This window comes from Myodes glareolus, chromosome 7 (genome assembly GCF_982192425.1).
Source record: "Myodes glareolus chromosome 7, mMyoGla1.1, whole genome shotgun sequence".
In the NCBI taxonomy this organism is placed as follows: domain Eukaryota; kingdom Metazoa; phylum Chordata; class Mammalia; order Rodentia; family Cricetidae; genus Myodes; species Myodes glareolus.
Window position 1 is genome coordinate 15795053 of NC_142032.1, and position 23803 is coordinate 15818855.

General features: G+C 48.8%; 2 protein-coding genes across 2 annotated transcripts; one reads left to right on the forward strand and one right to left on the reverse strand.

Moving 5' to 3' along the window:
* The first annotated feature begins 266 nt into the window (after positions 1–266).
* Positions 267–12797, forward strand: Pitx3 (paired like homeodomain 3). Its single transcript, XM_085694025.2, has 5 exons — positions 267–478; positions 4927–4942; positions 10577–10706; positions 10858–11060; positions 11464–12797. Exons 1-5 carry the CDS (start codon positions 267–269, stop codon positions 12049–12051), a joined length of 1149 nt encoding a protein of 382 aa, XP_085550151.2. The 3' UTR covers positions 12052–12797.
* Positions 12798–12986: 189 nt separating this feature from the next.
* Elovl3 (ELOVL fatty acid elongase 3) lies at positions 12987–16033 on the reverse strand. The gene is made up of 4 exons (XM_048438965.3): positions 15742–16033; positions 14827–14958; positions 13785–13936; positions 12987–13666 (listed from the first exon to the last, which is right to left on the reverse strand). Exons 1-4 carry the CDS (start codon positions 15843–15845, stop codon positions 13239–13241), a joined length of 816 nt encoding a protein of 271 aa, XP_048294922.2. The 5' UTR covers positions 15846–16033; the 3' UTR covers positions 12987–13238.
* Positions 16034–23803: the final 7770 nt, after the last annotated feature.

The following is a 23803-nucleotide window of genomic DNA, read 5'->3' on the forward strand; positions in this document are numbered from 1 at the left end:
CTTAGCTCACCCGGAGCGTCCCTGCTGGAGCGCGGTCCCAGCCACGTGGGGAGGGGGCGTTACTCTGCTGCTGGCGGACGCTTTTGATTGGTCAGAGGGCGGGGTTCTTGGCTGCCCGCCGGCAGGACCCCTCCCCACTAAGGCGGGGCCTGAAGGTTCACAGCTGGAAAGGGAGGAGCCTGGGCGTTGCAGCTGGAAAGGGGCGGGGCCTAGGGCGCGCAGCAAGCCGCGGCGGGCTGGGGGCGCCCTGGGCTGCCATAAAGTGAATGGGCGCCGGCGGGGGGTGGCACTACTCTGTGAGGCTCACTCTCTCTTCTGCTAGCCTGGGAGCTCCCAGCAGAGCGGCCGCCCCAGAGCAGGGGGGCGGCCCCCACCCGGCAGGGTGCCTGGCCCCTGGCCCCTGCCTGCACTCCAGAACGCCGCCGCCGCCACCGCCACCGCCACCACCACCACCGCCACCACCACCGGGATTCTGCCTGCTGCGGGACGCACTGTGAGTGCTTGACCATGCGGGGAACAGGAGCTCGGGGGACCGGAGAGTCAAGACTGGCCCCGGGACTCCTAAAAGGGAACCTGGGGCGGCTGAACTCTGGTGTTTGGGGAACCGGTCAAGACTGGAAAGGCGTACTACAGCCCCCGGGCTGGTACATGGGAGAAGGGAAACTACGGGTAAGGACCTGGGGGACCGGGATGATTAAGGGGACCCGGAGAGAAGCCGAAGAACTGCATGGATCACAGAGCAGGGATTCTGGAAACCTTTGCCAGAAAGCACGCTGGTATCTAGGGGAAGAGGGCAAGTGACCAGAAGGTAATAGGGGTAGCAGAAAGCTACGGTCGTCCGGCGTAAGGGCAACAGGCAGCGCCCAGCTCCCCTTGGCCCAGGCTTAGACAGACTGCAGCGGCTGGAAGTAGGGGTGCTTATAGTAGCTCCTGCTTTTCTTCCCAGCTGCTCCGTAGTTGGAATAGGAGCCGTATTGCGAGAGTAGCTACTGGGTCAGATGGCCGCTGGCTACAGGGCTGAGGCTGCCAGCTCAACGCGACAAAACTGACGGACCTGTCGTGGGGCGTCGAGATCTGGAAGGGTCCAGATCCAAAGCCGCCTCAGAATCAGACAGAATGTCAGCGACACGTGGGGTTTTGAACGGACAGAATGTTTGGGTGGCAAAGTGGGTCTCTCCCGAAGAGACGATGTGTCCAATAGTGGTGGACAGAATGTCCCTGGCCGGCAGGCATGTCCACCTATCCGGCAGCGCCTGCCCAGCTGCGATTTGTGCAATGGGGTCTTCTCAGGGGGAATCCCCTGAATTTCCAACTTCCAGTTTGCAAACTTGATATTTTCTGCCCCTTCTGCCTGTTGAACCTGGAGGGAGCAGGGAAATTAAACGACGCAGCCTGGCCTTGGAACAGGGTACCTCTGCGAAACAACCCCACACTAGCTCAAACAGATCAGGGCATCGATAGACTTCCACAATCCAAATGTGAGGAAAGAATCAAGACCAACAAATCAAAGAATAAGCCATAGGTACATCAGCAGCGGGTCAGTGAACATCCTTCCACCCACAAGCCCCTGAGAGTCTCAGTTCCCTCACAAACTCGGAGTCAACTGTTATGCCTCCCCACCCCCAACCTAATTCCAGTACAGCCGACTAGATGCCCTCATACTCCTAGTCTGGTTGTTGGTCCGCTCAAGGCTCCTAAGCGACAAGAATCTACCAGACAAAGAGATTGTAGCCCTTTCGCAAAGCAAATCTTGCCTTCCTGAGAAGGGGCGGGAAAAAGGAGGCAGATGAAATCCACTCTGTGGTTCACACGATGCCTGCACCATCCTCTTAATGTGGCCAAGAAAGATGTCTCAATTGTCCTGTTTGCTTCTTTCTGACTGAGAGAGAGCTCTGACTCCGGTGGGCCAGTATAATGGCCACCCTCCCTCCCTGACCTCTAACTCTAACTAGAGCCCAATTAAGCAGAAGGGAACTCCGAATCTACACACTTGAACAGGACAACTCAGCTGGGGTACAAAAAAAAAATTGTTTAGCAATGAGTAATCTTAAAAAGTCCACTTTTCTCCTCCTCCACTCAAAAGGAAAATATAATTCTTATTTCTCACACTCCTTCCTCCACTCTTCAGTTCTAAAGTTTACTTAGGTACTGGCTGAGACCTTGCTCCTCATCTTTTGTATGTCCCTTGCCCTCCTTGATAAACACACCCCAACTACTCCCATCACAGTCCATATACATCTTAGGGGCTTATATTCCCATTGCTTTTGGGGGTGAAATCACTGAAACTATGCAGGAAATGAAGGACTCCATATCAGGGAAGAAATAATGAAGGCATTACAGCTGGCTCTTTGAAAACCCTAAGTTTGGCTTTCACCAAAAAGACTGAAAAGAAAAAAAAAAGGATAACATCATAGCAAAGATGATTGAAAACAAAAACAAAACAAAACAGAACTTTCTTCTTCTCGTGTATGAAACCATGTAGCTGAATGCTTGACCTCTCAGAAGCTCTCAGGGAGGATGCTATGCTATGGCCCAAGGGAAGTCAGAGACCAGAGCCAGGAGTATAGCTTAGTGGGAGAGTGTTGAGAGAGAGAGAGAGAGAGAGAAAGGATAATTGGCAAAATGGAGAACAGGGAGGGCTTGCTAGAAAACAAGATGAAAATCTACAACACAATAAAAGATCTAAATGAGCGAAAACTTGCCTGCTGAATCCTGAAACTGGAGATGTTGCGGGCGGGGACTCTTAGGACTAGAGAATTACAATCTTAGGATAAATAGGAGAATGTGTTCTGACACAGTGGACCGCTAACTTCCAGGGTTCATCTTCAGAGAATAGAGGTGGGAAGTAGAAACGGAACCTATCAGGGCTTCAGTCCCTCATGGTTGTAGTGTGAAGGACGAGACAAGGAAAAGCAGAACTCAGCTCAAACCTCTTGGTTCTGTGCAGCCTAGGACAGTTCCCCACCCCCTTGGAGTTAAGCAGGGATGGACATTCCTGCCACTCAGGGCCTGTGAGAACTACATGAAACATATCAACTGTGTGCAGGAGGAAAGCTTCTTGTAAACGGAGAAACACCAGAAGAAACCTTCCTGCTGTTATTCTGCCCAAACTGCTCTCCCCATGGCCACAGAATCTTTCTTTGGGAGGTGGGGTCTTCTGCCTCGGAGTAGCCCCTCCGTGTCCTTGATTCAGCCACAGCCAGGCTCTTAAGGACAGTTGGAACATCTTCCCTGGGATTCCTGTGTCAGCCATCACCCTGTCCCTCTCTGGGAACGTGAGGAGCTCCCCATATGTCTTAACCTCTCTACCAAATAGCCTGACCTGAACTCTGCCTGTCTGCTGCTCAAGAATGTCAATGAGAGCCGAGGATCCAAGTCCAGGAAGGGAGGGCAGGGTGGAAGGACTGAAGCAGAATTACGGTGACTGAGAGGTGGGAACAGTCAGATCTTTTCTCCCCCACTCATTTTAACTAACAGTTGCTTCGGTATGGGAGAGGGAGATGACAGGGAGCCAAAGGGATCTATTAGGTCCTGAGCTTTAGAGGACGTGCAGGGTGTGCAGGGTGTGCAATGACCTATAAGAGTGACAGTCCAGTCCACCTCTCTTCCCCGTTTTCCTTCCTTAAGACCATCTTTAATTTTTTGTTTGTTTGTAACAGAGTCTCCTTTATGTAGTCCAGGCTGGCTGTGAACTGGAAACTTCCTGCCTCAGCCTCCCTAGTGCTGCCAGGCATGGTGGCAACCTTCCCTGTATACCTTGTAAAGCCAATCCATTCTAGTTACCACCGCAAATAAAGGGCACGGAGATGCTGCTTTTGTATGTCACTGGCTACTGGCAAAACTAGTCCCACAGCTTGCAGCAGTGCTTCCTGGGAGAGCTGGGAAGGCCATACAGGAGTAGAGAGCGATAGGCAGCCTGTGGCCTACCTTCCCTATGTTGATGTTACCTTAAGACTGGGGTTGTAAATACACATATGCTTTATGAAATAGGGTGCAAAGTCAATCTGAAGTCTTAAATTTCAGCTAGAGGGGCCAGGGATATGCCTCAGGTAGTGGTCGGGTCTTCACCTAGCATGTACAAGGGACCTGATTCAATCCTGGGCACAGGAAGATTAATAAAATCAAGCTAGAGATCTCAAATAAATTTCCTATTAGTTGCTACCACATCCCGTCTCTATTTTCCTGTATGGTTTCCTTATAAAGCCCACGCTGGATTTGAGCTCTTGATCTTCTGCCTCAGTCTTTTTAGTGCTGGGATCACATATGTGACCACACCCTGAATTAAGGATTTTTTTTTTCCGCAGAAAAGCCAGGAACACTCTAGCCTTGACTTTATCGTATTTGAACCAGCACTTGTCTCTCATCATGGGCCCCCTCGATCTAAGCCCTTTTGCTGCTAGTCCTTTATGTCCCACATTAAGCCTTTGATCAAACGAGGGTCTGTGTAGAACTTTAACCACTCCCAATGATTGGTTCTGGGTTCTTAAGAAGGCCCTGCCCCTTCTCTTCCTCCACAACCACCCTATCAGTCAAGTGCCTACATCCTCTGAGCCTGAACACTTGATACCTCTTCTTACGGGTTCCCACATCTGATCTCCCACAACCATTCTCCTATCATATGTTCTGTTTGCTCCCTAGACTGTAAGTAAGCAAGTTAAAGTCTGTGGGCTACAGTTCTTGGAGACCCCTCTTAGCACACATATAATGCTTGACCAAAGAAGGAACATTCAGAAACTTGGTGACTTGGGTCCATCAAGTCACCCCTGCCTCCACCTGAGGTCCTGAGCTTTGTCCTGAAACTATGAGGAAACTAAGAGGCATCCGTCCCCCTTGGCGCACTGCGGTTCAGCAGACCAGAGTCTGGGTGTTGTACACCCCAACTGAATAAAAGGCTATAGGCATGCCAGGGATTCCCTTCAGCCCTAGACTTATGGGTGGCACTGTCTAGCTTAGGACCTTGGTTTCCCCTGTTCCCAGTTTACTATTTGCTGAGCAGAGCCACAGACCTCAACCCCAGGTCTGCTTCTGCCCCTCCTCATCCACTCCCCACAAGATGAGAATTTTTTCCCCATTCTTCCATGCTGTTCCTCCTGCTTCAGGTATTGCTATTTCAACTTATCTTGGGTTCTCCCAGTGGCCTTCATCTACTCTTCTAGCTTTTGGACTGCAAGTTGGTTCCATGACAGTTGCCTTCCTACCATGAGCCTGTGTCCCGTGGGAACAACAGTGGCCTATGATCTGGTCTTTGCCTTAATGTCACCTGAATTTTGTTGGTGCTGGTCTGTTACAGACTTATTGTACTTTGGAATCAAAACATACCTGCACTTCTGTTTTCCCTAGGCCTGGGCTAGCCTCCATGATGCCAGTGAAGCCTGGTCCTTGCATCTCCAGCAAAGGGTGTCAAAAAGAGTAGGAGTGGACAGGCAAACTCTCTGGGAGCTAGATTCATCACCAGTTATCCTTTGGCTATGTTTGACCCTGCCAGCATCAACGAGCCAGGCAGCTTCCAAGCGGCTGCATTTTCCTCCCTATCCACTGAGTTAGATGAAGTCCCTGGCCCCTGGCCCAACTCCCCAGCTTCCTGACCTGTAGCAGTTTGGGGGAGCTTAATCCTCAGTCAGCCTGTCTCCAACTCAGATAACAACTTGGCACCCCCAGTCTCTGCCTGACCGGCCCACCCGGACATGAGGCTGCCTGCCTGAGTTCTGTGCCCCCCCCCCATCTCTTCATAGCCCGGCTTTTGTGCGCGCTCCGTCTGCCTGCAGTGTCACGGACAGCCCCCCACTGTAGTGATGAACTCAGTCAAGAGTCAGACAGCTTCATTGTTTCTTCACCAGCCCCTGGTGCCGGTGCCTCCCTGCTTGCACTCCTTAGCCCGTTTTTTGCTGCTTCTTTATTCTATGTGCTCTAAGTTCAGGACTGAGCGCCACAGCCCTCGCTGAAGCGCAGTATCTCACCAGTCTTCTTCACAAGATGACTTTCTCATCGAGACACAGAGCCTGGGCAGGTGAACCACCCAAGCAAGGGTCAGGCTTTAGTCTCCATTCTTGCACAGTGGCTAATTTAGTGCTCAGCTCCCAGAAGGAACTAGAAAAATATTCTGAATTTTATTTTTATATAAGCTATATGTTATTTGAACCTTATGGTGGTGCTTGTCAGTAGGCAAATGCTGACGAGGGTAAAACATGAGGATCATGAGACAGGAGGCAGCCCAGGCTATACTTTGGAGCTAGAGACATAGGCCAGTTGGTAGAGTGCTCGCCTAAAATGAATGAAGCCCTGGGTTCAATTCCCAGCACCATATACACTAGGTATGGTGGTGGCATGTACCTTTAATCCCAGTACTTAGGGGCTAGAAACAGCAGGAAGAGAAGTTCAAGGTCATCCTCAGCTAGAAGTGAGCCCAAGGCCATCCTGGGCTGATAGATGATAGATAGACAGACAGGCAGATAGATAGAAAATGTAATAATGAAGGCAGATCACGGGCACATACCTGTAATCCTAGTAGGAAGATCACAAATTTGAGGACAACCTGTGCTATATAGCAATATCCCATCTGAAGGGGAAAGATAAAAAAAATTGAGCAGAGGTAGAAAAGGGATTACGATCTCCCTCTTAGAGATGATGAAATATCTTGCCAAGGATACATAGTAAGTTTGGGGTTACCCAGACACGAACCTAATTTTTTAACTCCAAACCTAATTTCTTTGGCCCATAACAGATTACCTCCCTGCCCGATTCCCTAGCGCCAGCTTTCTCCTGTCTTCTTACTCAGCCGAGCCGCCTCTCTCCAATAGCCACTACATGAAGAACATTATTCCCTGGTCCTCTTGGCTTCCTCCTCCCCCACACAGAGTTCTGAACTCCAGGGACTGAGAGAGCCGCGGTTCAGAGGGGCCAGGGAAGGGAAGGGGGAGGGGGAGGGGAATGGCTAGCTCCAAAACAACCCAGGCAGCTGTCCCTGTCAGAGAGAGAGGAGACTGTGCGCCGGTGTGTGTCTGTCTGCCTGAATGTGGGAGAGCATGTGTGGGAGAGCGCGTGTTTTTGTGCCTCTAGCTTCAAGTCCAAGTGCTCATTGTGTCTAAGTCAGGGCCGTGTGGGTCTGCACATGTGTCTGCCTGTCTCTGAGAACACACAGCTTGAACTTAGCCCTGTCTTTTGCTCCGGCTGCTCTCCTCTTCCCCTGGCCTCCTTCTACTGAAATAGAGGATGAAATCAAGACCCAGGTATGGAATGCCAGGGGAAGGGGAGCTTGGAAAACTAGGAGTCTGCTGCCAAAACAGACTGGACAGATGAACAGCAACAGAGGGACGCAGTTCTTCCTACAGCGAGCCTCACTGTCCCTGTCGCCCAGTTCTGTGTTGCTTTGGTGGCTCCTGGATAAGTCAGCAGCGTGGTTTGAATTTCAAGGTCATACTGAATCTATAGGAAAGGCAGGCTGAAGCTGCACCTCAATTTCCAGCTCTAAGTTCCCCCCACATCTTTCCAGAAATTTGTGAAGAAGTGCTAGTCAAACTGTCACAGGTCCATTCTAGTGGGGAGTGGCCTGTCGGTCCGAATTCTCCAATTCCAAGCTCCTGTCCTGAGACCTGGAAAGGGAGGGAAACTGAGCACACTTGCACCCTTGGGTGACCTCTCCCTTCCTTGCTGGGTTCCCTCTAGTCTTGCTTGCCCGTCTAACCCCAGCAAAAAGTCCGAGATCCCAACCCTTATGCCAGCAGAAGAGCGAGGATTGTTTTCAACCTCTGCCTTGACCTCTGCCCTACTGTCAACCTGGCTTGGGGTGGAGCACAGCTGTGCTCTCGGAGCTGGCTGAAGGGGGCATTACCATGTACAAACACAGGCCATTGTCCATCTGCACACCCTTGAGGAAGGTTCTTAATAATTCAGATCTGCCAAATGAAGTTCATCTCGATGTGGGCTAATCCACCACATTAATGCCTCCCCATGTAGCCTGCGCTGTGTCCCTGAAGATGGGGAGAAGGTGTTGGAGAGAGAGACACATACACACACACCCCCACACACACCTAGCTCTATCCTTTTCTAGTTTCTATTTCCTGCCCAAGAGGCTCCTGGAATCAACAGTGCCAGTACTGTCCCTTCCCTTTCTTCCCATGAGAGGTCTTGGGAGAGCCCACCAGAAGGAGGACCCTGCAGGGAAACCCTCCAGAGGCACCCAGGCAGGCTTCTTGACAAGATCAGGCTAGGAGGTTTGGGAAAGGAATACTAACAGGAAGTGTGTGTGTGTGTGTGTGTGTGTGTGTGTGTGTGTGTGTGTTGGGGATGTGTCTAAAGGAATCCATACATACTGCCTGGAGTAGTGGGAGAGAGGCCAAGCATGAGATGGAGGGATGAATAGTGGGAAGCAAGATGTTTTAGACAAGCAAAGGAACAAAAGGGTCCTAAGTGCCTATGTGGAGACAAAACAAGGGTACTGAATACCCTGGAGCTGGAGTTACAGATGGTTATGAGCTACCCTGTGGATGCTGGGAATCAAACCCAGATCCTCAGTAAGAATGGGTGCTTGAAGCCACCGAGCCATCTCTCCAACAACCCCCACCCTCATGGTTTTGAAAACTTGGTTTTGACATGGAGCCTTTATTCAAACAAAATCTTTTCAGAAAGTATAAGTAACCCAAACAAGTAGAATTGCCCTACTGCTGAAGCAGACCTAAGAAGGTCCAAGCTGGAGTTCTAATGAAATCTCTGATGGGGCTTCTGGAGCAGGCTCCAAGGACACAATTTGAAAAAAGTCTCTTTAGGAGCCCACAGATCTAGTTCAGGTCCTAACTGTGCAATTTGTAAGCTCAGTGACTTAGTTGAGTTACTTTGGTTCTTTGGGTCCACCTATGAAATGGTTGATTGTCCCTAATTTTGGTGTCGGTGTCTGAAACCTGGGATTCTCTGAATTCCATGCTTGGGGTTACATTTCGAGTTTCAGGTTTATTTTTTAATTATTTTATTTTGTTTATGTATATGGGTATTTTACCTGCATGTATGCCTGCATGCCAGAAGAGGGCATCAGATCCCATGGGACTACAGTCATAGCTATGGTTGCGGATTACCATGTGAATGCTGGGAATTGAACTCAGGACCTCTGGAAAAGTAACCAATGCTCTTCATTAGCGAGCCATTTCCCCAGCCTGCAGTTCCAGAGCTTTTGGATTAGAGATGCTCTACAGGAAATCTAAACAAATATTCCTTGTGTACATGTTCATGTGTATGAAGGTATGCATGCACATATATGTGAAGGCAGAGATCAGCATCTGTGTCTTCTTCGATCGTTCTGCATCTTATCAAGTCTCTCATTGAACTCAGAGTTGGCCAAGTCAGCTTGACTGGCTGGCCAGTAATCTGCTGGTTCCTCCTGTTTCTATCCCCAGGCATGGGGTTAAAGGGTGGTGTTATGTATGCGCTAAAAAAAATCAAATCCAAGTCCTCATATTCGCGTGACAAGCACTTTACAGCAGAATCATCCCTTGTTTTTTGAGACAGGTTTTCATGTAGCCAAGGTTGGTCTTAAAGTCCAGACCATCTGCCTTCTGGGTTCTGGAATTATCACCACATCTGGCTCTAAACAAACATTATATTTTTAAAAAAATAAAACTGAAAAAAAAGAAAAAAGAAAAAGTCTTTAGAGCCAGGCGGTGGTGGTATTGCATGCCTTTAATCCCAGCACTAGGGTGGCAGAGGCAGGCGTATCTCTATGAGTTCAAGGCCAGCCTTGTCTACAGAGAGTGTTCTAGGACAGTCAGGGCTACACAAAGAAACCCTGTCTCAACCTTCCCCCCAAAAATAAAGAAAACCGAAACTTAATTAGGCATGGTAACACAGGCCTATAATTCTAGCATTCAAAGCTAGAGGCAGGAAGATCACAGATTAAAGCCATGAGATTCATGAGACCCTGCCTCAAACAAACAAAATGGAACGGCTGTAGCACTAGATGTGTCTACCAGTTAGTGCATCTGTTGTCCTCATGTGTGCATAAAACCTCTCAGTGTACACCTTTTTCTCACTTGGTTTCTCTTTCTCAACTCTTTCATTTTTTAGATGTATTTTCAGTGCGTAGGTGTCTTCCCTGCGTGCATGCCTGAGCACCTGAGTGCCTAGTCCCTGGGAAGGCCAGAAGAAGGCTTTGGATCCAGTAGAGGTGAATTACAGATGGTTGTGAGCCACCAGTCATGTGGGTGCTGGGAATCGAAGTGGTGCTTTGGAAGAGCAGCCAGGGCTTTGCCGAGCTGTCTCTTCACGCTTATTCTAGAGTACGCTATTCAAGACAGCTTTATGTCAGCACATGAGAAACGAGGCGAGAATGGTGTCGGGAAATCCTACTAGGAATGTGATAACCCAGGGTTTAGTTGTTGTTGTCTTGTTTGTTTGAGACAGGGTTTTGCTATGTGTTCTTGGCTGACCTGGCCCTCACAATGTAGGGTAGACTGGGCTCAAACTAATGGGCGATCGTCCTGTGTCTGCCTCTTGAGTATTAAGATCATAGGCATGCACCACCACGTTGGGTGGCCGTAAGTCCCTGGCTTTTACCTATGTTAACTTGATCTGTGTCTTCTCTTTCCCCTAGAGCCCTCCCTCCATGGAGTTCGGGCTGCTCAGCGAGGCAGAGGCTCGGAGCCCTGCACTGTCCCTGTCAGATGCAGGCACTCCACACCCTCCGCTCCCGGAACACGGCTGCAAGGGCCAGGAGCACAGTGGTGAGCGCGCCCCCTTCTGGGGGTGGAGGAGAAAACAGTTTATCCTTGACGGCTCTGTGAAGGTTGAGAATTTCTTGAGGTCCCAAAGCCAGAGAATCCGCACAGGCCCTTGCTCCCTGTGACCTGTCTCATTCTGTTCCCCGCCCCCCAGACTCGGAGAAGGCCTCGGCCTCACTGCCGGGGGGCTCCCCCGAGGACGGCTCGCTGAAGAAGAAGCAGCGGCGGCAGCGTACGCACTTCACTAGCCAGCAGCTGCAGGAACTGGAGGCCACCTTCCAGAGGAATCGCTACCCCGACATGAGCACGCGCGAAGAGATCGCCGTGTGGACCAACCTCACCGAGGCCCGCGTGCGGGTATGGCTCCGCCTGACCCGCAACCCTCACCTGCAAGCATCTCGCTCTCGCGGGGCTCTCCAAGTAGCTGGTGGCTCTGCGGTACGGGCCCCACGTCGGGTCCAGTTCCCGCCGGGGATCCCCACCTTCCAGCAGCCTTGCCTGTTACTCACTAGAAAGCGATTCCTTGCCCGGCCCAGGTCCCACCTTCTCCGTCTTGATTCTCTTTGATCCCGAGCTGCCTCCCTCCCTCCAGCAAGACCTTGAGGCCGCTGGCTTCTCTTCTCGGGGCCCCTGGCTCAGTGTGCTCCTCCCTTCTAGGTTGCATCCACCTCTGATCTTCCCCGCCTGGGCTCGATCCTACTCTGGCTGGTCCCCTCCCCAGCCGCTCGGTGTCCTGACAGCCTTTCTCCGATGCCCGCAGGTGTGGTTCAAGAACAGACGCGCCAAGTGGCGGAAGCGAGAGCGCAGCCAGCAGGCGGAGCTGTGCAAAGGTGGATTCGCAGCCCCGCTCGGGGGCCTGGTGCCACCCTACGAGGAGGTGTACCCTGGCTACTCGTATGGCAACTGGCCGCCCAAGGCGCTCGCCCCGCCGCTCGCCGCCAAGACCTTCCCGTTCGCCTTCAACTCGGTCAACGTAGGGCCTCTGGCCTCGCAGCCTGTGTTCTCACCACCCAGCTCCATCGCCGCCTCCATGGTGCCCTCGGCCGCCGCTGCTCCGGGCACAGTACCAGGTCCCGGAGCCTTGCAGGGCCTGGGAGGGGCACCCCCCGGGTTGGCTCCAGCGGCCGTGTCCTCCGGGGCAGTGTCCTGCCCTTACGCCTCGGCAGCAGCAGCCGCCGCTGCAGCCGCCTCCTCCCCCTATGTGTATCGGGACCCGTGTAACTCGAGCCTAGCTAGCTTGCGGCTCAAAGCCAAACAGCACGCCTCTTTCAGCTACCCCGCCGTGCCCGGGCCGCCTCCTGCCGCCAACCTCAGCCCCTGCCAGTACGCCGTGGAACGGCCAGTGTGAGCCACTGGTCTGTGGATCATCCCCGAGGGCGGGGCAGTAATTCACAGCCTCCCCGGACAGGGATCGCCTAGACTGGCTTCTCGTCCCAGGGTCTGAAAGAGGTGCATGGGCACCCGAGGAGAAGAGGCAGACTCCGAAGAGAGCCTTTCCCCTCACAGCCCCGAGGGGTGATCTGACCCCTAGACGGAGACCGTGCCCCTGGGACTAAGGCCAGGAACCGGGACCAGCTCCCCAGGGCCAATTCACCCTTGGCCCATCCCGCCTTCTCCAAACTTCCCCTATCCCGTTTTCAAAGATCAATGAAATAAACGTGCGCGGACTGTCAAAGGCCTGATGATTCAGACTTGCGGTTGAGCCCTCCTTCCCTTCATCCTTCCTATTGTCCTAAAGGACAGCTGGATGTACAGGAACGGAGTGAGTCTCCAGGCTTCTAAGGCTTCATTCAGTCTCACTCCTTTCCTACGGAATGGGGAAGCGAGGATTTCTGGAGTAAAGGAATACGAAGCTTGGTGTGACCAGTTAGTTGACAGGAATGGTCCTATGCTGGTGCTGCGACGCCACCTCGTGGTCTCAGGGAGGACAGCTAGTAGGTTTGATCTCCAATGCTTCCTTTCAGGGATCTATTTTGCAATTTAGGAAGCCTATGATTGTGGCACTTGTTTCTCACTGTTCCTTTCAGAGGCTCGAACCTCTAACAGAATAGCAATAAAATTCTAGTCTGTAACAGACATTTATTAAGCGCCTACCAGGCCTAGGATTCTTTGTTTGTGTGTGCCTCTATCCTTCCACAAACCCTCAGGCTTCCCCCCTGTAGATCACTTTGGCAGCCTTCCCCAACAGCGTCCACTTTCCCTCTCCAAGTCTGCAAACGCTCAAAATAATGTTGATTTCTTTAATTTAAAAAAATAGAGCAAGAAGAGAAAGATTTCTAAATATAAATATAAATAAATTTTATATTATCAAGTTTAAGGACCTCAGTTCTATCCCCTTCCTAGGGTTTGGTCGGCCTTCATATTAAAGGCAGAAAGATCAAAGGATGACATTTCTTGGTTGTCATAGCTTCCTGCCACTTTGGGGTACAAGTCCCATGGGGGAAACCAGACAGGGAAGGTACCCTAATCATTCTCCCACACCTAACCCTTAGTGCCATGGAGGAAAACCTGAGGTTCCATCTCTTCTTTCAGCTCTCATTGGCTCTTGGACTTAGCTTTGCTCTTGGGCCTGAGGTAGGCTTGGTAGAAGAAGTGAGCAAAGAGGAGGAAATAGGTCCCATATAACATAAAGGACCAGAAGAAGTGTTCCGGTGTGGAGTAGCACCCTTTTTCCTGCCTCCAGATGTAATTCAGGATGCCAAAGATGGTTCCCATAACCATCTGCAGGATCTGCAAGCTGGTGATGACCATCGGCAGCATGTTGGGATGTTTCACCTTGGCAGCTTTCAGAGTGTAGTAAGTGTACATGATGGAATGTACCCCGAAGTTCATGGTCATGAACCAGCCGCCTGAAGGCATTTTGCTCTTGAATCCAAAGCTCGTGAACAGGAGCACAGTGCTATGGTGGTACCAGTGGATAAAGATGAGCGGCCGCTTACGCAGGATGATGAAGGCCGTATCTCCTGAGAGATGAGGAATCACGGCTGGCATCCCACCCAGGCCTGGGACCACCCACGTGATGGGGAAGGGGGAGGCTCTGAGGAGGAATGCAAGCCACTGGGCTCCATAGAAAGCACTCACCGAGTTCAACAACCTTGCTGAGAACAAAGATACAGGACCAGAATTTGACTATGGTGTCATCGATGTAGTTAGCGAAACACACAGTTTGCTTGAGGCCGCGTGTAAATAGCAGTGTTCCCATAAACTTCCATGTCCTCACTGTGCCCAGGATACTGAAGTGAGATAGAGCACAAGAGCATAATGGCCCATTCCCCGGCATGAACCCATCCCCCTCTTCTCATCTGGACAAGATTTCTAAGCTCTGTTACCTCCTTTCCCTTCCAAAAAGGGTGGTTCCAGCTTTCGAGATCCTGGGGCCAATCTGACACATCTAACAAGCATTCTCGGTGCGAGATAAGGGTTAAGAAAAGGCCAGTCAACATGGGGGAGGGTAGAACTAAACGTCAGGAATGTGGTTCTTGAGATGGGGTGAAAGTCGGAAGAAATGAGTGGCAAGATGGGGACAGACGAGCGTGGGAACGGGGTGGGGCTGGGGAAGTGGTTGGAGTCTTTGAAGAGGAATTTCAGTATTTAAGGCTAGAGAAATGTGCTGGATGTATCGGTTTCGTGAGTACAAGAGGCCTGGAGTGGATCCTCACATCTGTATTCCCAGAACTCAGACGACTGGAGCAGGAAGGATGCAGAGAGAATGAAGCCAGCCTGGGTTCCATAGGGACAATTAGAGCAGTCTGGGATAATGCTTGAAAGGCTGTCTTTAAAAGTAAACATTTTTCAAAGGTATGGGCCAGGTAGGAGTGGTGCACACCTTGAACCCTAGCACTCGGGAGGCAGAGGCAGGCAAATGGATGTGAGTTCAAGGCCAGCCTGATCTACAGCGCTAGTTCCAACATAGCCAAGGCTGTTATACAATGAAATGCTGTCTTGAAAAAACCTAAATAAATAAATAGATAAGATATGGAACAGAACAGAGACTGCCATCTTGGGCCCAAGAAAAGAGGAAAATAAAATAATGAGGAAGTCAATGCAGCTAGGGATTTTAGAGACCCTGTGGGGTAAGAGGGAGGTGTAAGGACTAAAGAATAGCAAGGGATGGGTGCCTTACCTGAATATGGCCAGACAGAAGGACCAGAAGATGAGAGGCCCCTGCAAGCTGAAGCCCTTCCGTGGTCTCATGTAGTTCTGGCCCACGATGATGAGCAACAGATAGACGAGAACTATGAGGAACGAGCTAACCCTGGAGACAGGAGGAAGAGGGGGAAGAATTCACAGGTGGGCACTGCCTAGAGGAAAGTCCACTGAGGTCCTCAAGGGGCTTCTCTAGACTAGAGTTCCACCAGTGTGACATTGCTTGTTCGTGTGGGTGAGGTGAGGGTGGGGTGAGGGTGAGGGGAGACCAGCAGTATTCACATAGAAAGCTCCTAGCACAGGACAGGAGCCATATGCAAGGTTTCTGTGACTTCTACTTTCTCAGTGACAGCTGTCCACCTGCAGCGAATAACTACCCCATCCAGGCTGCGGTGTAAGGAGGGGTAGAACATCTTCTGCCTGTTTGGCTCATGATGAGTTGATTGAACAACAAAGACAGTCCACAGAACATGTCTGGCGGATAAGACAGAGTCTTGGGAAAGCTTGGAAAAGGTTCCCAACTTTGTGGCAATCTTCACGGCAGCCAAGCTCCATGGTAATTGTGTAGGACCCGCTGACCCTCGGCAATAGACAGGCAGGTCCTCTATCTCTGAGATCACCTAACAGCGTTCCATTCTGGTCAATCTCACTCCTCAGCTGTAGTTTGCATTTTCCCCTTTGTTTTGGTCTCCCCCCACACCCCTCTCCCCATCTTCTCACTTCTGGGATCCTTTCTTCCAGTTCTCATCTCTTTGAAGCAAACCTTGAAGGACAGAGTGGGAAGCGGGAAGGTTTGGAGCCAGTACCCGGGCAACAGTGGAAACATTACAAGCATCACTCCTGTCTCTACTCCCCTCAAAACAGTTGGTCCTTCCCCCTCACCAGATCTCACCAGTACTCCTCCAAAAGGGGCCTTAAGTCCCGCAACATCTCGAAGTTATAGGGTTTCACCAGATCCGCATTTAAACCACGTGAGAAATTCATGGATGTGGCCATTTCGCTTTTGCACAGGACGAGGTTCAGAGCTTGGGGTGGGAGCTGGGTGAGAGCCGAGAGAGCCGAAGATGGGATGGATGGATTTCAGGACCGGACGAAGAAAACCAGGAACAGAAAGAACTTGTGTAGGAAGAAGGGACCCGGAGCCTGGCACGTGCGCTGCTGACCAGCCCGCTCGCACTCCTGTGGCCAGGGCTGGCCATTTATATCGCCAATTACTAAACTGGGGACCCGACTGTGCAAGATCAGCTCCCGCCCTCAGCGGTTATCCAATCTTAGCCAAGAGTCATCTCTGTCCCGCCCCTGAGCCTCACCAGCATCCTCCTCTCCGACTGATCATCCTCAAGGGCACCTCCCCCATGAACAATGAACCAAGCACGCCCCAAATCTTGTAGTCCTCCTTCACTCCTCCCTGTTCCTCCTCCTCCTTCTTTTTTTTTTTTTATTCTGTCAGCTGCTCCAGGTTGACTCATAAACACCCCCTGCCCCAATCCTTGATTTCACTGAGTACCCAGACAGACCAGTCCTCCTCTGGCACAGCCCACCGTAGCCTTTGCCTCATTTTGCTTTCATCTTCGCCTACTTGGCAGTGAAGAGAAAGTGGAGGTACTCTTTCTTGGCTGCAGGTGCCCGCTTTCAGAGAAGGGAGCGTCAATGTCCTTGTGAAACCCAGGCTGGAATAAGGAAGAGCAAGCTGGGCCATGAAGAATGGCTCTGGTGGCTTCTGTCTCCTAGCTTTGGAGTTATTCTTGTGGGAGGAGGGAGATAAATTTAATAAATTTTACTGTCGAGTTGCTGATGTTAATATTTGAGGAGGTGGCACTCAAGCTGTTATGGTTTCTTTATAGTTTCCTAAACCGACCTCTCCGACGCCCAGTAAAAACCTTGGAGAGAAAAATGGGGTCACCCTCTGGGCTCTTCATATCCAGATCCAGGAGAAGCTCCCTCAGGTTTAAGAAAGCTGGTGACCCAGAGAACGTCTTTAAGGCCTGCCATTTCTCCTCCCAGTCTGAACTTGTCTAATAGAGTCTACTCCTACACCTATGTGTCTGGCCCCAGTGAACAAAAAGCTTCGAAACTTGTAAGCCCTTACTGCTGTCCCTCTTTTTGCCCTTGGCTTATGAAAGTGAAGGGGGACTAGAAGGCTTTAGAACAGTTTGAGAGGCAATGGGAATCTCCAAAACAAATGCAAAGAAAAAGAAATATCAGCTGGGCTGGTATTTAATCCCAGCACTCAGGCAAAGGCAGGCAGAACTCTAAGTTCAAGACCACCAGCCTGGTCTACAGAGCGAGTTCCAGGACAGTCAGGGCTACACATAGAGAAACCCTGTCTTAAAAAAGAAAAGGAAGGAAGGAAGGAAGGAAGGAAGGAAGGAAGGAAGGAAGGAAAAAGAAAGAAAGAAGGAAGAAAAGAAAGAGAGAGAGAGAGAGAGAGAGAGAGAGAGAGAGAGAAACAGAAATATTTAAGGGGCTGGAGAGATGGCTCAATGATTAAGAGCACTGGCTGTGCAACCTTGAAGGCCTGAGTTCAGATCCCGACCCACGTAACAAGGCAGTGTCCTGTCCTGCCCACCTGTAACCCCAGGGCTGTGGGGACACAGATAAGAGGATTGCTGGGATTTGCCAGCTGCCAGCCTACCAGAAAATCACAAGTTCTAGATTCATTCAAAGACTGTGCCTCAAAGGAATAACTCCTACACTCATATACCACGTGCACGCAAACACACATGCACGCACGCACACACACATGCACACACAAATGAATTAAGAAAACAGAAGTTTTAATTTAAAAAAATATTTAAGTTGGGCAGTGGTGGTTCACACTTTTAATCCAAGCACTCAGGAGGCAGAGGTAGGCAGATATCTTAGTTCCAGGACAGCCAAGGATACACAGAAAAACCCTGTCTGGAAAAAATAAAAACAAAACAAACAAATAAAAATATTTACACACACACTCATTTATTTATTTGCTTATTTGTTTGTTTACTGGTCTGGAGAAATGGCTCAGTGGTTAAAAGCACTGGCTGCTCCTCCAAAGGACCTGGGTTCAATTCCCAACACCCACATGGCAGTTCACAACGGTCTGTAGCTCCAGTTCCAGGAGATCTGACACCTTCACATCAATGTATATAGAATAAATTTAAATTAAAAAAAAGAATACAAGCTGTTCTCCTAGAGGACCTGGGTTCAATTTCCAGCACCTATATGGTGGCTCACAACTGTTTAACTATTCGAAGGGATCTATACCCTCACACAGACATACATGCAGGCAAAACACCACATAAAAATAAATAAATTTTTAATTTTTGCGTTTATGTGTATATGTCTGTGCTATGTGTGCACAGGTGCCCTTGAGGCCAGCTATCGTACCTGGCCATCATGAACTGCCCAACATGGATGCTGGGAATTAAACACAGGCCCTTAAAGCACTTTTAACCACTGAGCCATCCCTCAGTCCCCAATGCAGTTTAAGCAGTTTAAAAAAAAATAGGGCTGTCTTACAGAAGGAGGAAGTGGGAAGCTCTGCCTCTTCCATCTAAATGACTTGAGTGTGCATCTCTTTGTCTCTGTGCCTTGTCACCTCTCACCTGGTTACCACAGCTGCCACCACTGAATTCACACTAACTGATTATACCTCAGCCTTCTTTAATACAGTACTTTTCTTTCTTTATTATACTGAAATCAGAAAAACTGTTCCCAAACCTGGTTGTTTACTAGGCTCATAAGATTCAGCCATAGTTAATCCCTTAATATTAATCCTTAGTTAATCTCCACCCAAACGTGCAGAAGACAGTTCCGTCAGATTTCTGTTGGATCCTGTGGCTTTCTTATCTCTAACCTATAACCAGGGATTCCTAATTGCTTCACTCATAACTTGGCTCTCAGAGGCCTTCAGAGAGAACATGTTTGATGGGTGAGCGAACAGGTAAAACAATGACTATTTTTTAAAAAAACAGCATTGAGCCGCAGGGAGACTCAGTGGGTAAAGGGACTTGCTACCCAGCCTGGCGAATTTGGTTTGATCTCTGGAATCCACACTGTAGGAGAGAAACAACACCTGTAAATTTTCTCCTGAGGTCCACATGGATACTGTGGCATAAGTGCTCCTATTCCATAAAAAAAAATTAATTTAAAAAAAAAAAACACTTTAAGACAGTGTCTTGGCCGAGTGGTGGTGGCGTACACCTTTAATCCCAGCACTTGGGAGGCAGAGGCAGGCGGATCTCTGTGAGTTCAGGGCCAGCCTGGTCTACAGAGCAAGCTCTAGGAGAGGTGCCAAAGCTACGGAGAAACCCTGTCTTGAAAAACAAACAAACAAAACAAAACAAACAAAACAAAAAGACAGCGTCTCCTTACGCAGCCCTGGGTGACTTAGGAAATGCTAGGTAGAGGAGAACGGCCTTGAATTCACAGAGATCCACGCACCTCCCAAGTGCTGGAATTAAAGATCCGCACCACCATGGCTGACTGGTGAAAAAGTAAAAGTTTTAAAGAATAACAGTATCAGTTCCCAGCACCCACGGGGCAGCTCACAACCATCTGAACTCCAGTTCCAGGGCATCTGATGCCCTGTCTGACCTCCAAGGGCACTGCAAACACGAAAATACTTTTGCAGGAAAATAGCCAAAATCAGTCTCCCAACATCAGGCACAGAGCGTGACAGTGACCGATGGAATTCGTGGTCTGTAAACCTGGGTGATACTTTATCTCTACAGGAAAAATGTTCCAGGCTTATCTTCTGTGCTATTTGTGATGGCCTTCCTGAAAACCTCGGCACTGAGAAAGAAGTGAGAGGGTGGTTTGAGCAAGGCGACTGACTCAGGCTGTGGCTTGCGAAATTTCTATAATTTGCCACTTGTGTTTGCTGGTACCAGGTCGCCGCTTGCTGTGCATAGGGATTCTCGGCCAGATCTTGTCTCCCATTTGCAACTGTCTGTTGACCCCTCCACCAGTATCTTCCAGAGCACTGTCAAATAAACCCATCAGAAAGGCGTTATGACCAGATGTGATGGCACGCCTTTACTCCCTGCGCTATGGAGGAGGAAGCAGGCATATCTCTCAGAGGTTGAAGCCAGCCTAGCTGATATAGTGAGGTCCAGGACAGCCAGAACTAAACAATAAGACTCTCCTTTAAAAGAAGAAGAAGAGGAGGAGGAGGAGGAGGAGGAAGAAAGTTTATTGCTATCTTCTTTAATTCTCCAAAAATAGGCTGATCTTACCGGTTGCTAATTACCTAATCTCTCAGGTTAGATTTTTTTTTTAAATTCTTTCATGTGACATGAAATACTAGCATTTCTTTTAGAAATGACATGGTTGTTTGAGTCCTCTCTTCAAATTCTGTCTCCAGGTAACTTTGGAGAAAGGGGTCATGTCACACCTCTTGGTCTCAGCTTTCCAGTCTGTAAAATGGAGAAAATATCCTCCTCAGAAGGATGTTTATGGAGATCATGTGAAACTATGCACTAAAGAGAATTGCACAGCTGGTGTGGCAGTTTATGCTTTTTAAAAAAATAATTTATTTTAACTTTATTTTATGTGCATTGGTGTAAAGGTTTCAGATCCTGGGGAACTGGAGTTACAGACAGTTGTAAGCTGTCATGTGGGTGCTGGGAATTGAACCCAGGTCCTCTGGAAGAGCAACCAGTGCTCTTAACTGATGTGTTATTCCCCTCAGTATGCTATGAATACGTATTATTACCATTGTTTATTAAAGAAGCTGTTTCGGCCAATGGCTCAGTAAAGCCAGGCAGGAAATCTAAACAGAGATATAGAAAGAAAGTAGGCGGAGTCAAAGAGACGCCATGTAACTGCCAAAGGAGTAACATGTCAGTAAACTACAGCCTGGTGGCAATACACAGATTAATATAAATGAGTTAATTTAAGATTTAAGAGTTAGCTAGAGCCGGGCAGTAGTGGCACATGCCTTTAATCCCAGCACTCGGGAGGCAGAGGCAGGTGGATCTCTGTGAGTTCGAGACCAGCCTGGTCTATAAGAGCTAGTTCCAGGACAGGCTCCAAAGCTACAGAGAAACCCTGTCTTGAGAAAAAAAAAAGACTTAGCTAGAAATATGCTTAAGCTATTGGCCAAACAATGTTGTAATTAATATAGTTTTGTGATATTATTCGAGTCTGGGTGGCCAGGAAACAAACAAGCAGCCTCTACTTACAAAATGTCACCCAATATGGGGCTTGAACCCACAACCCTGAGATTAAGAGTCTTGTGCTCTACCAACTGAGCTATCTCTCTGGCCCCAGTGGTAGTTTATGCTTATATTCCTCACACTTGGAAAGGAAAGGCAGGAGGATTATTTCAGGTTTGAGGCCAGCCTGGGCTACATAGTGAGTTTCAAATAAGCCTGGACTATAGAAAGAGATTCTGTCTAAAAAGACAAAAGCAAACCAAACAAACCAAAAGCATATTAAATAATACTAGACACTGAGCAGACACCAATCATTATTGCTTAAAAGGTGACTATAAATTTCAGTTTATTTTCAATAAAACTCAACTAAACTACATTAAAAGGAAAGTCATGGGGGCTGGAGAGATGGCTCAGCAGTTAAGAACACTGGTTCCTCTTCCAAAGAACCTGGGTTCAATTCCCAGCATCCATATGGCATCTTACACTTTAACTACAGTTCCGGGGCTTCTGATACCCTCACACAGACATACATGCAGGCAAACACCAATAAAGATAAAATTGTGAAAAAGAGGAAAGTCATGATTGAAGATTGACTTTAGAACTTTGGGGTAGGCTTAGCACCCTGTATTGTATACTTAAAAATGTTGAAAATGGTAAATGTTACATTTATATACCTCTTACCACAATTTAAAAACTTTAAGGGGAGAGTCATGAAATGAACATAGAGTTTTAAGTAGGGCAAATAAAGAATGGCCATGGATAATACATAAGGAACATATTCATAGCCCTATCTACGACTTCTGATGAATGGCTATGAACATAAACAGGTTCATTTCACACGCTCCAGCCCTTCTAAGTCCACCCCTGTTGCTAGAATGCACTTTCTAGATAATAATAACTGCCTTTCTGTTTCCCTAGCTGCCACCAGTACAGGCCCCTTCCTCCTCCTCCTCCTCCTCCTCTTCCTCCTCCTCCTCATCCATCATTCCCCCCTTCTCTTCCTCTTCGGTTGTGTTATAGTCATGTCCTCGCTATGTGTGTGGCTCATGTCATCCTTGAGCAGGGTCCTCCTGCCTCGAACTCCTGAGTGCTGGGATCACAGGCAATGCATCATCAATCCTGGTTATCGAGAAAGTTCTGTCTGAAATGTCAGACATGCCTGTAACTTGAGAGGCTGAGGTAGGAGGAACAGCCTGGGCTTCATAGCAAGAAGCCATCTCAGAAACAAGAAAGCACCTGTCAGTCAGCTCGCTCACGCCGTCACCATTCCTCTTTGTATTTGTCTGTGTATACGTGTGGGACACGTGCGTAATGATCAAGTGGTGAACACACGTAGGTGCTCATGTGACACATGTTTGCGCATGTGTCAACAGGGGTGCGTGTCACATTTTCACATGTATATGCATGTGTAGATGGAGACCAGAGGTTTACAGGTCTACCACCATCTTACTTTTTTCAGTCACTGTCTTTTACTCAACATGAAGCTTTGGTTTGGTTAGACTGTTCGACCAGTGAGCTCTGGCTGCTTGTCTCCTCATCTGCCCTTCTCCCAGTGCTGAGACTGCAGACATGTGCCTGGCTGGCTTTTCACATGCGTGATGGGGATCTGGACTGAGCCATTCTCTGGTCCCTGAGTCAGTTCTCTTTAAGGATGACAATCAAGTCCTCAGGACACTAACTTGGATCAGTGTCTTCCAGGCAATGTCCCAGCATCCCTCAGCCCTGCATTTCATATTTTAGCCAAATACAGACTTACAAGTCCGCGAATCTCCCTTTTCTCCACATTTGGTTCCCTTTCTGAGTACATTGTTTCCTGGACATGTTTGTATTCGCTGTTTGGCCCTAACGTCACTTGGTTTTTCGAGAGACTAGTCAAAGCTAGGTATAGTGGCACATGCCTTTAATTAATCCCAGCTCTTGACAGGTGGAAAGTTCCAAATCACCTGCAGCAGCAGACCTAGTCTGAGCCAGCCTAGGCTACATGAAAGATGCTATCTTAAAACAACAACAAGCCTAGTTTGTAGAATAGGATCAACCTCATCCTTGTTTGTACCCAGAGGTCTTTGCTCAAACTGCCTAGCAATAGTGTGTTTCTGCCTCTGGCATGTAGTTAACCATGTTTCTGCACTATCCTAGGTCCCCCAATGGTCATCTTCATTAGGTCACTTGTTCTTGAGAGCACCTGGTCACATGGTAGACACACAAAATGTCTGTGGCCTTGAACTAAACATGCACTTAAGTGTAAATATAAACAATAAACATATTTTAAAGGACTCAACTTCCTTAGTAATTAAGGAAGTGAAAATTAAAGACTATGTATAATATCATTCTGATTAGCGGCTATTAAACCAAGCAAAAATATCTAACGCTGGCAAGAGACTTGGAACAGTGCTATTCATACCTGACTAACAGCCAGGTCAATTTTTATAATCCATCTAAAAACAGGATTAGGAAATATGTAGCGAGAGCCAACTGATTTTTGTTATTGTTGTTCGTTTTGCTTGTTTTTCAAGACAGGGTTTCTCTGTGTAGCTTTGGAACCTGTCCTGGAACTCGCTCTGTAGACCAGGCTGGCCTCAGACTCAAAGAGATCCACCTGCTTTTGCCTCCCAAGTGCTGACTTGTTTTTTTAAGACAGTCTCTCTTGAAGCTGGAAAGTTGGCTCAGTGGTTAAGAGTCCTGGCTGCTCTTCCAAAGGACCTGGGCTCAATTTCATGGCAGCTCCCAACTGTCTGGTGCCCCCTTCTGCTGTGCAGATGTATGTGTAGGCAGAGTACCCATATTCATAAAATATGTAAATACATAAATCTTTTTAAA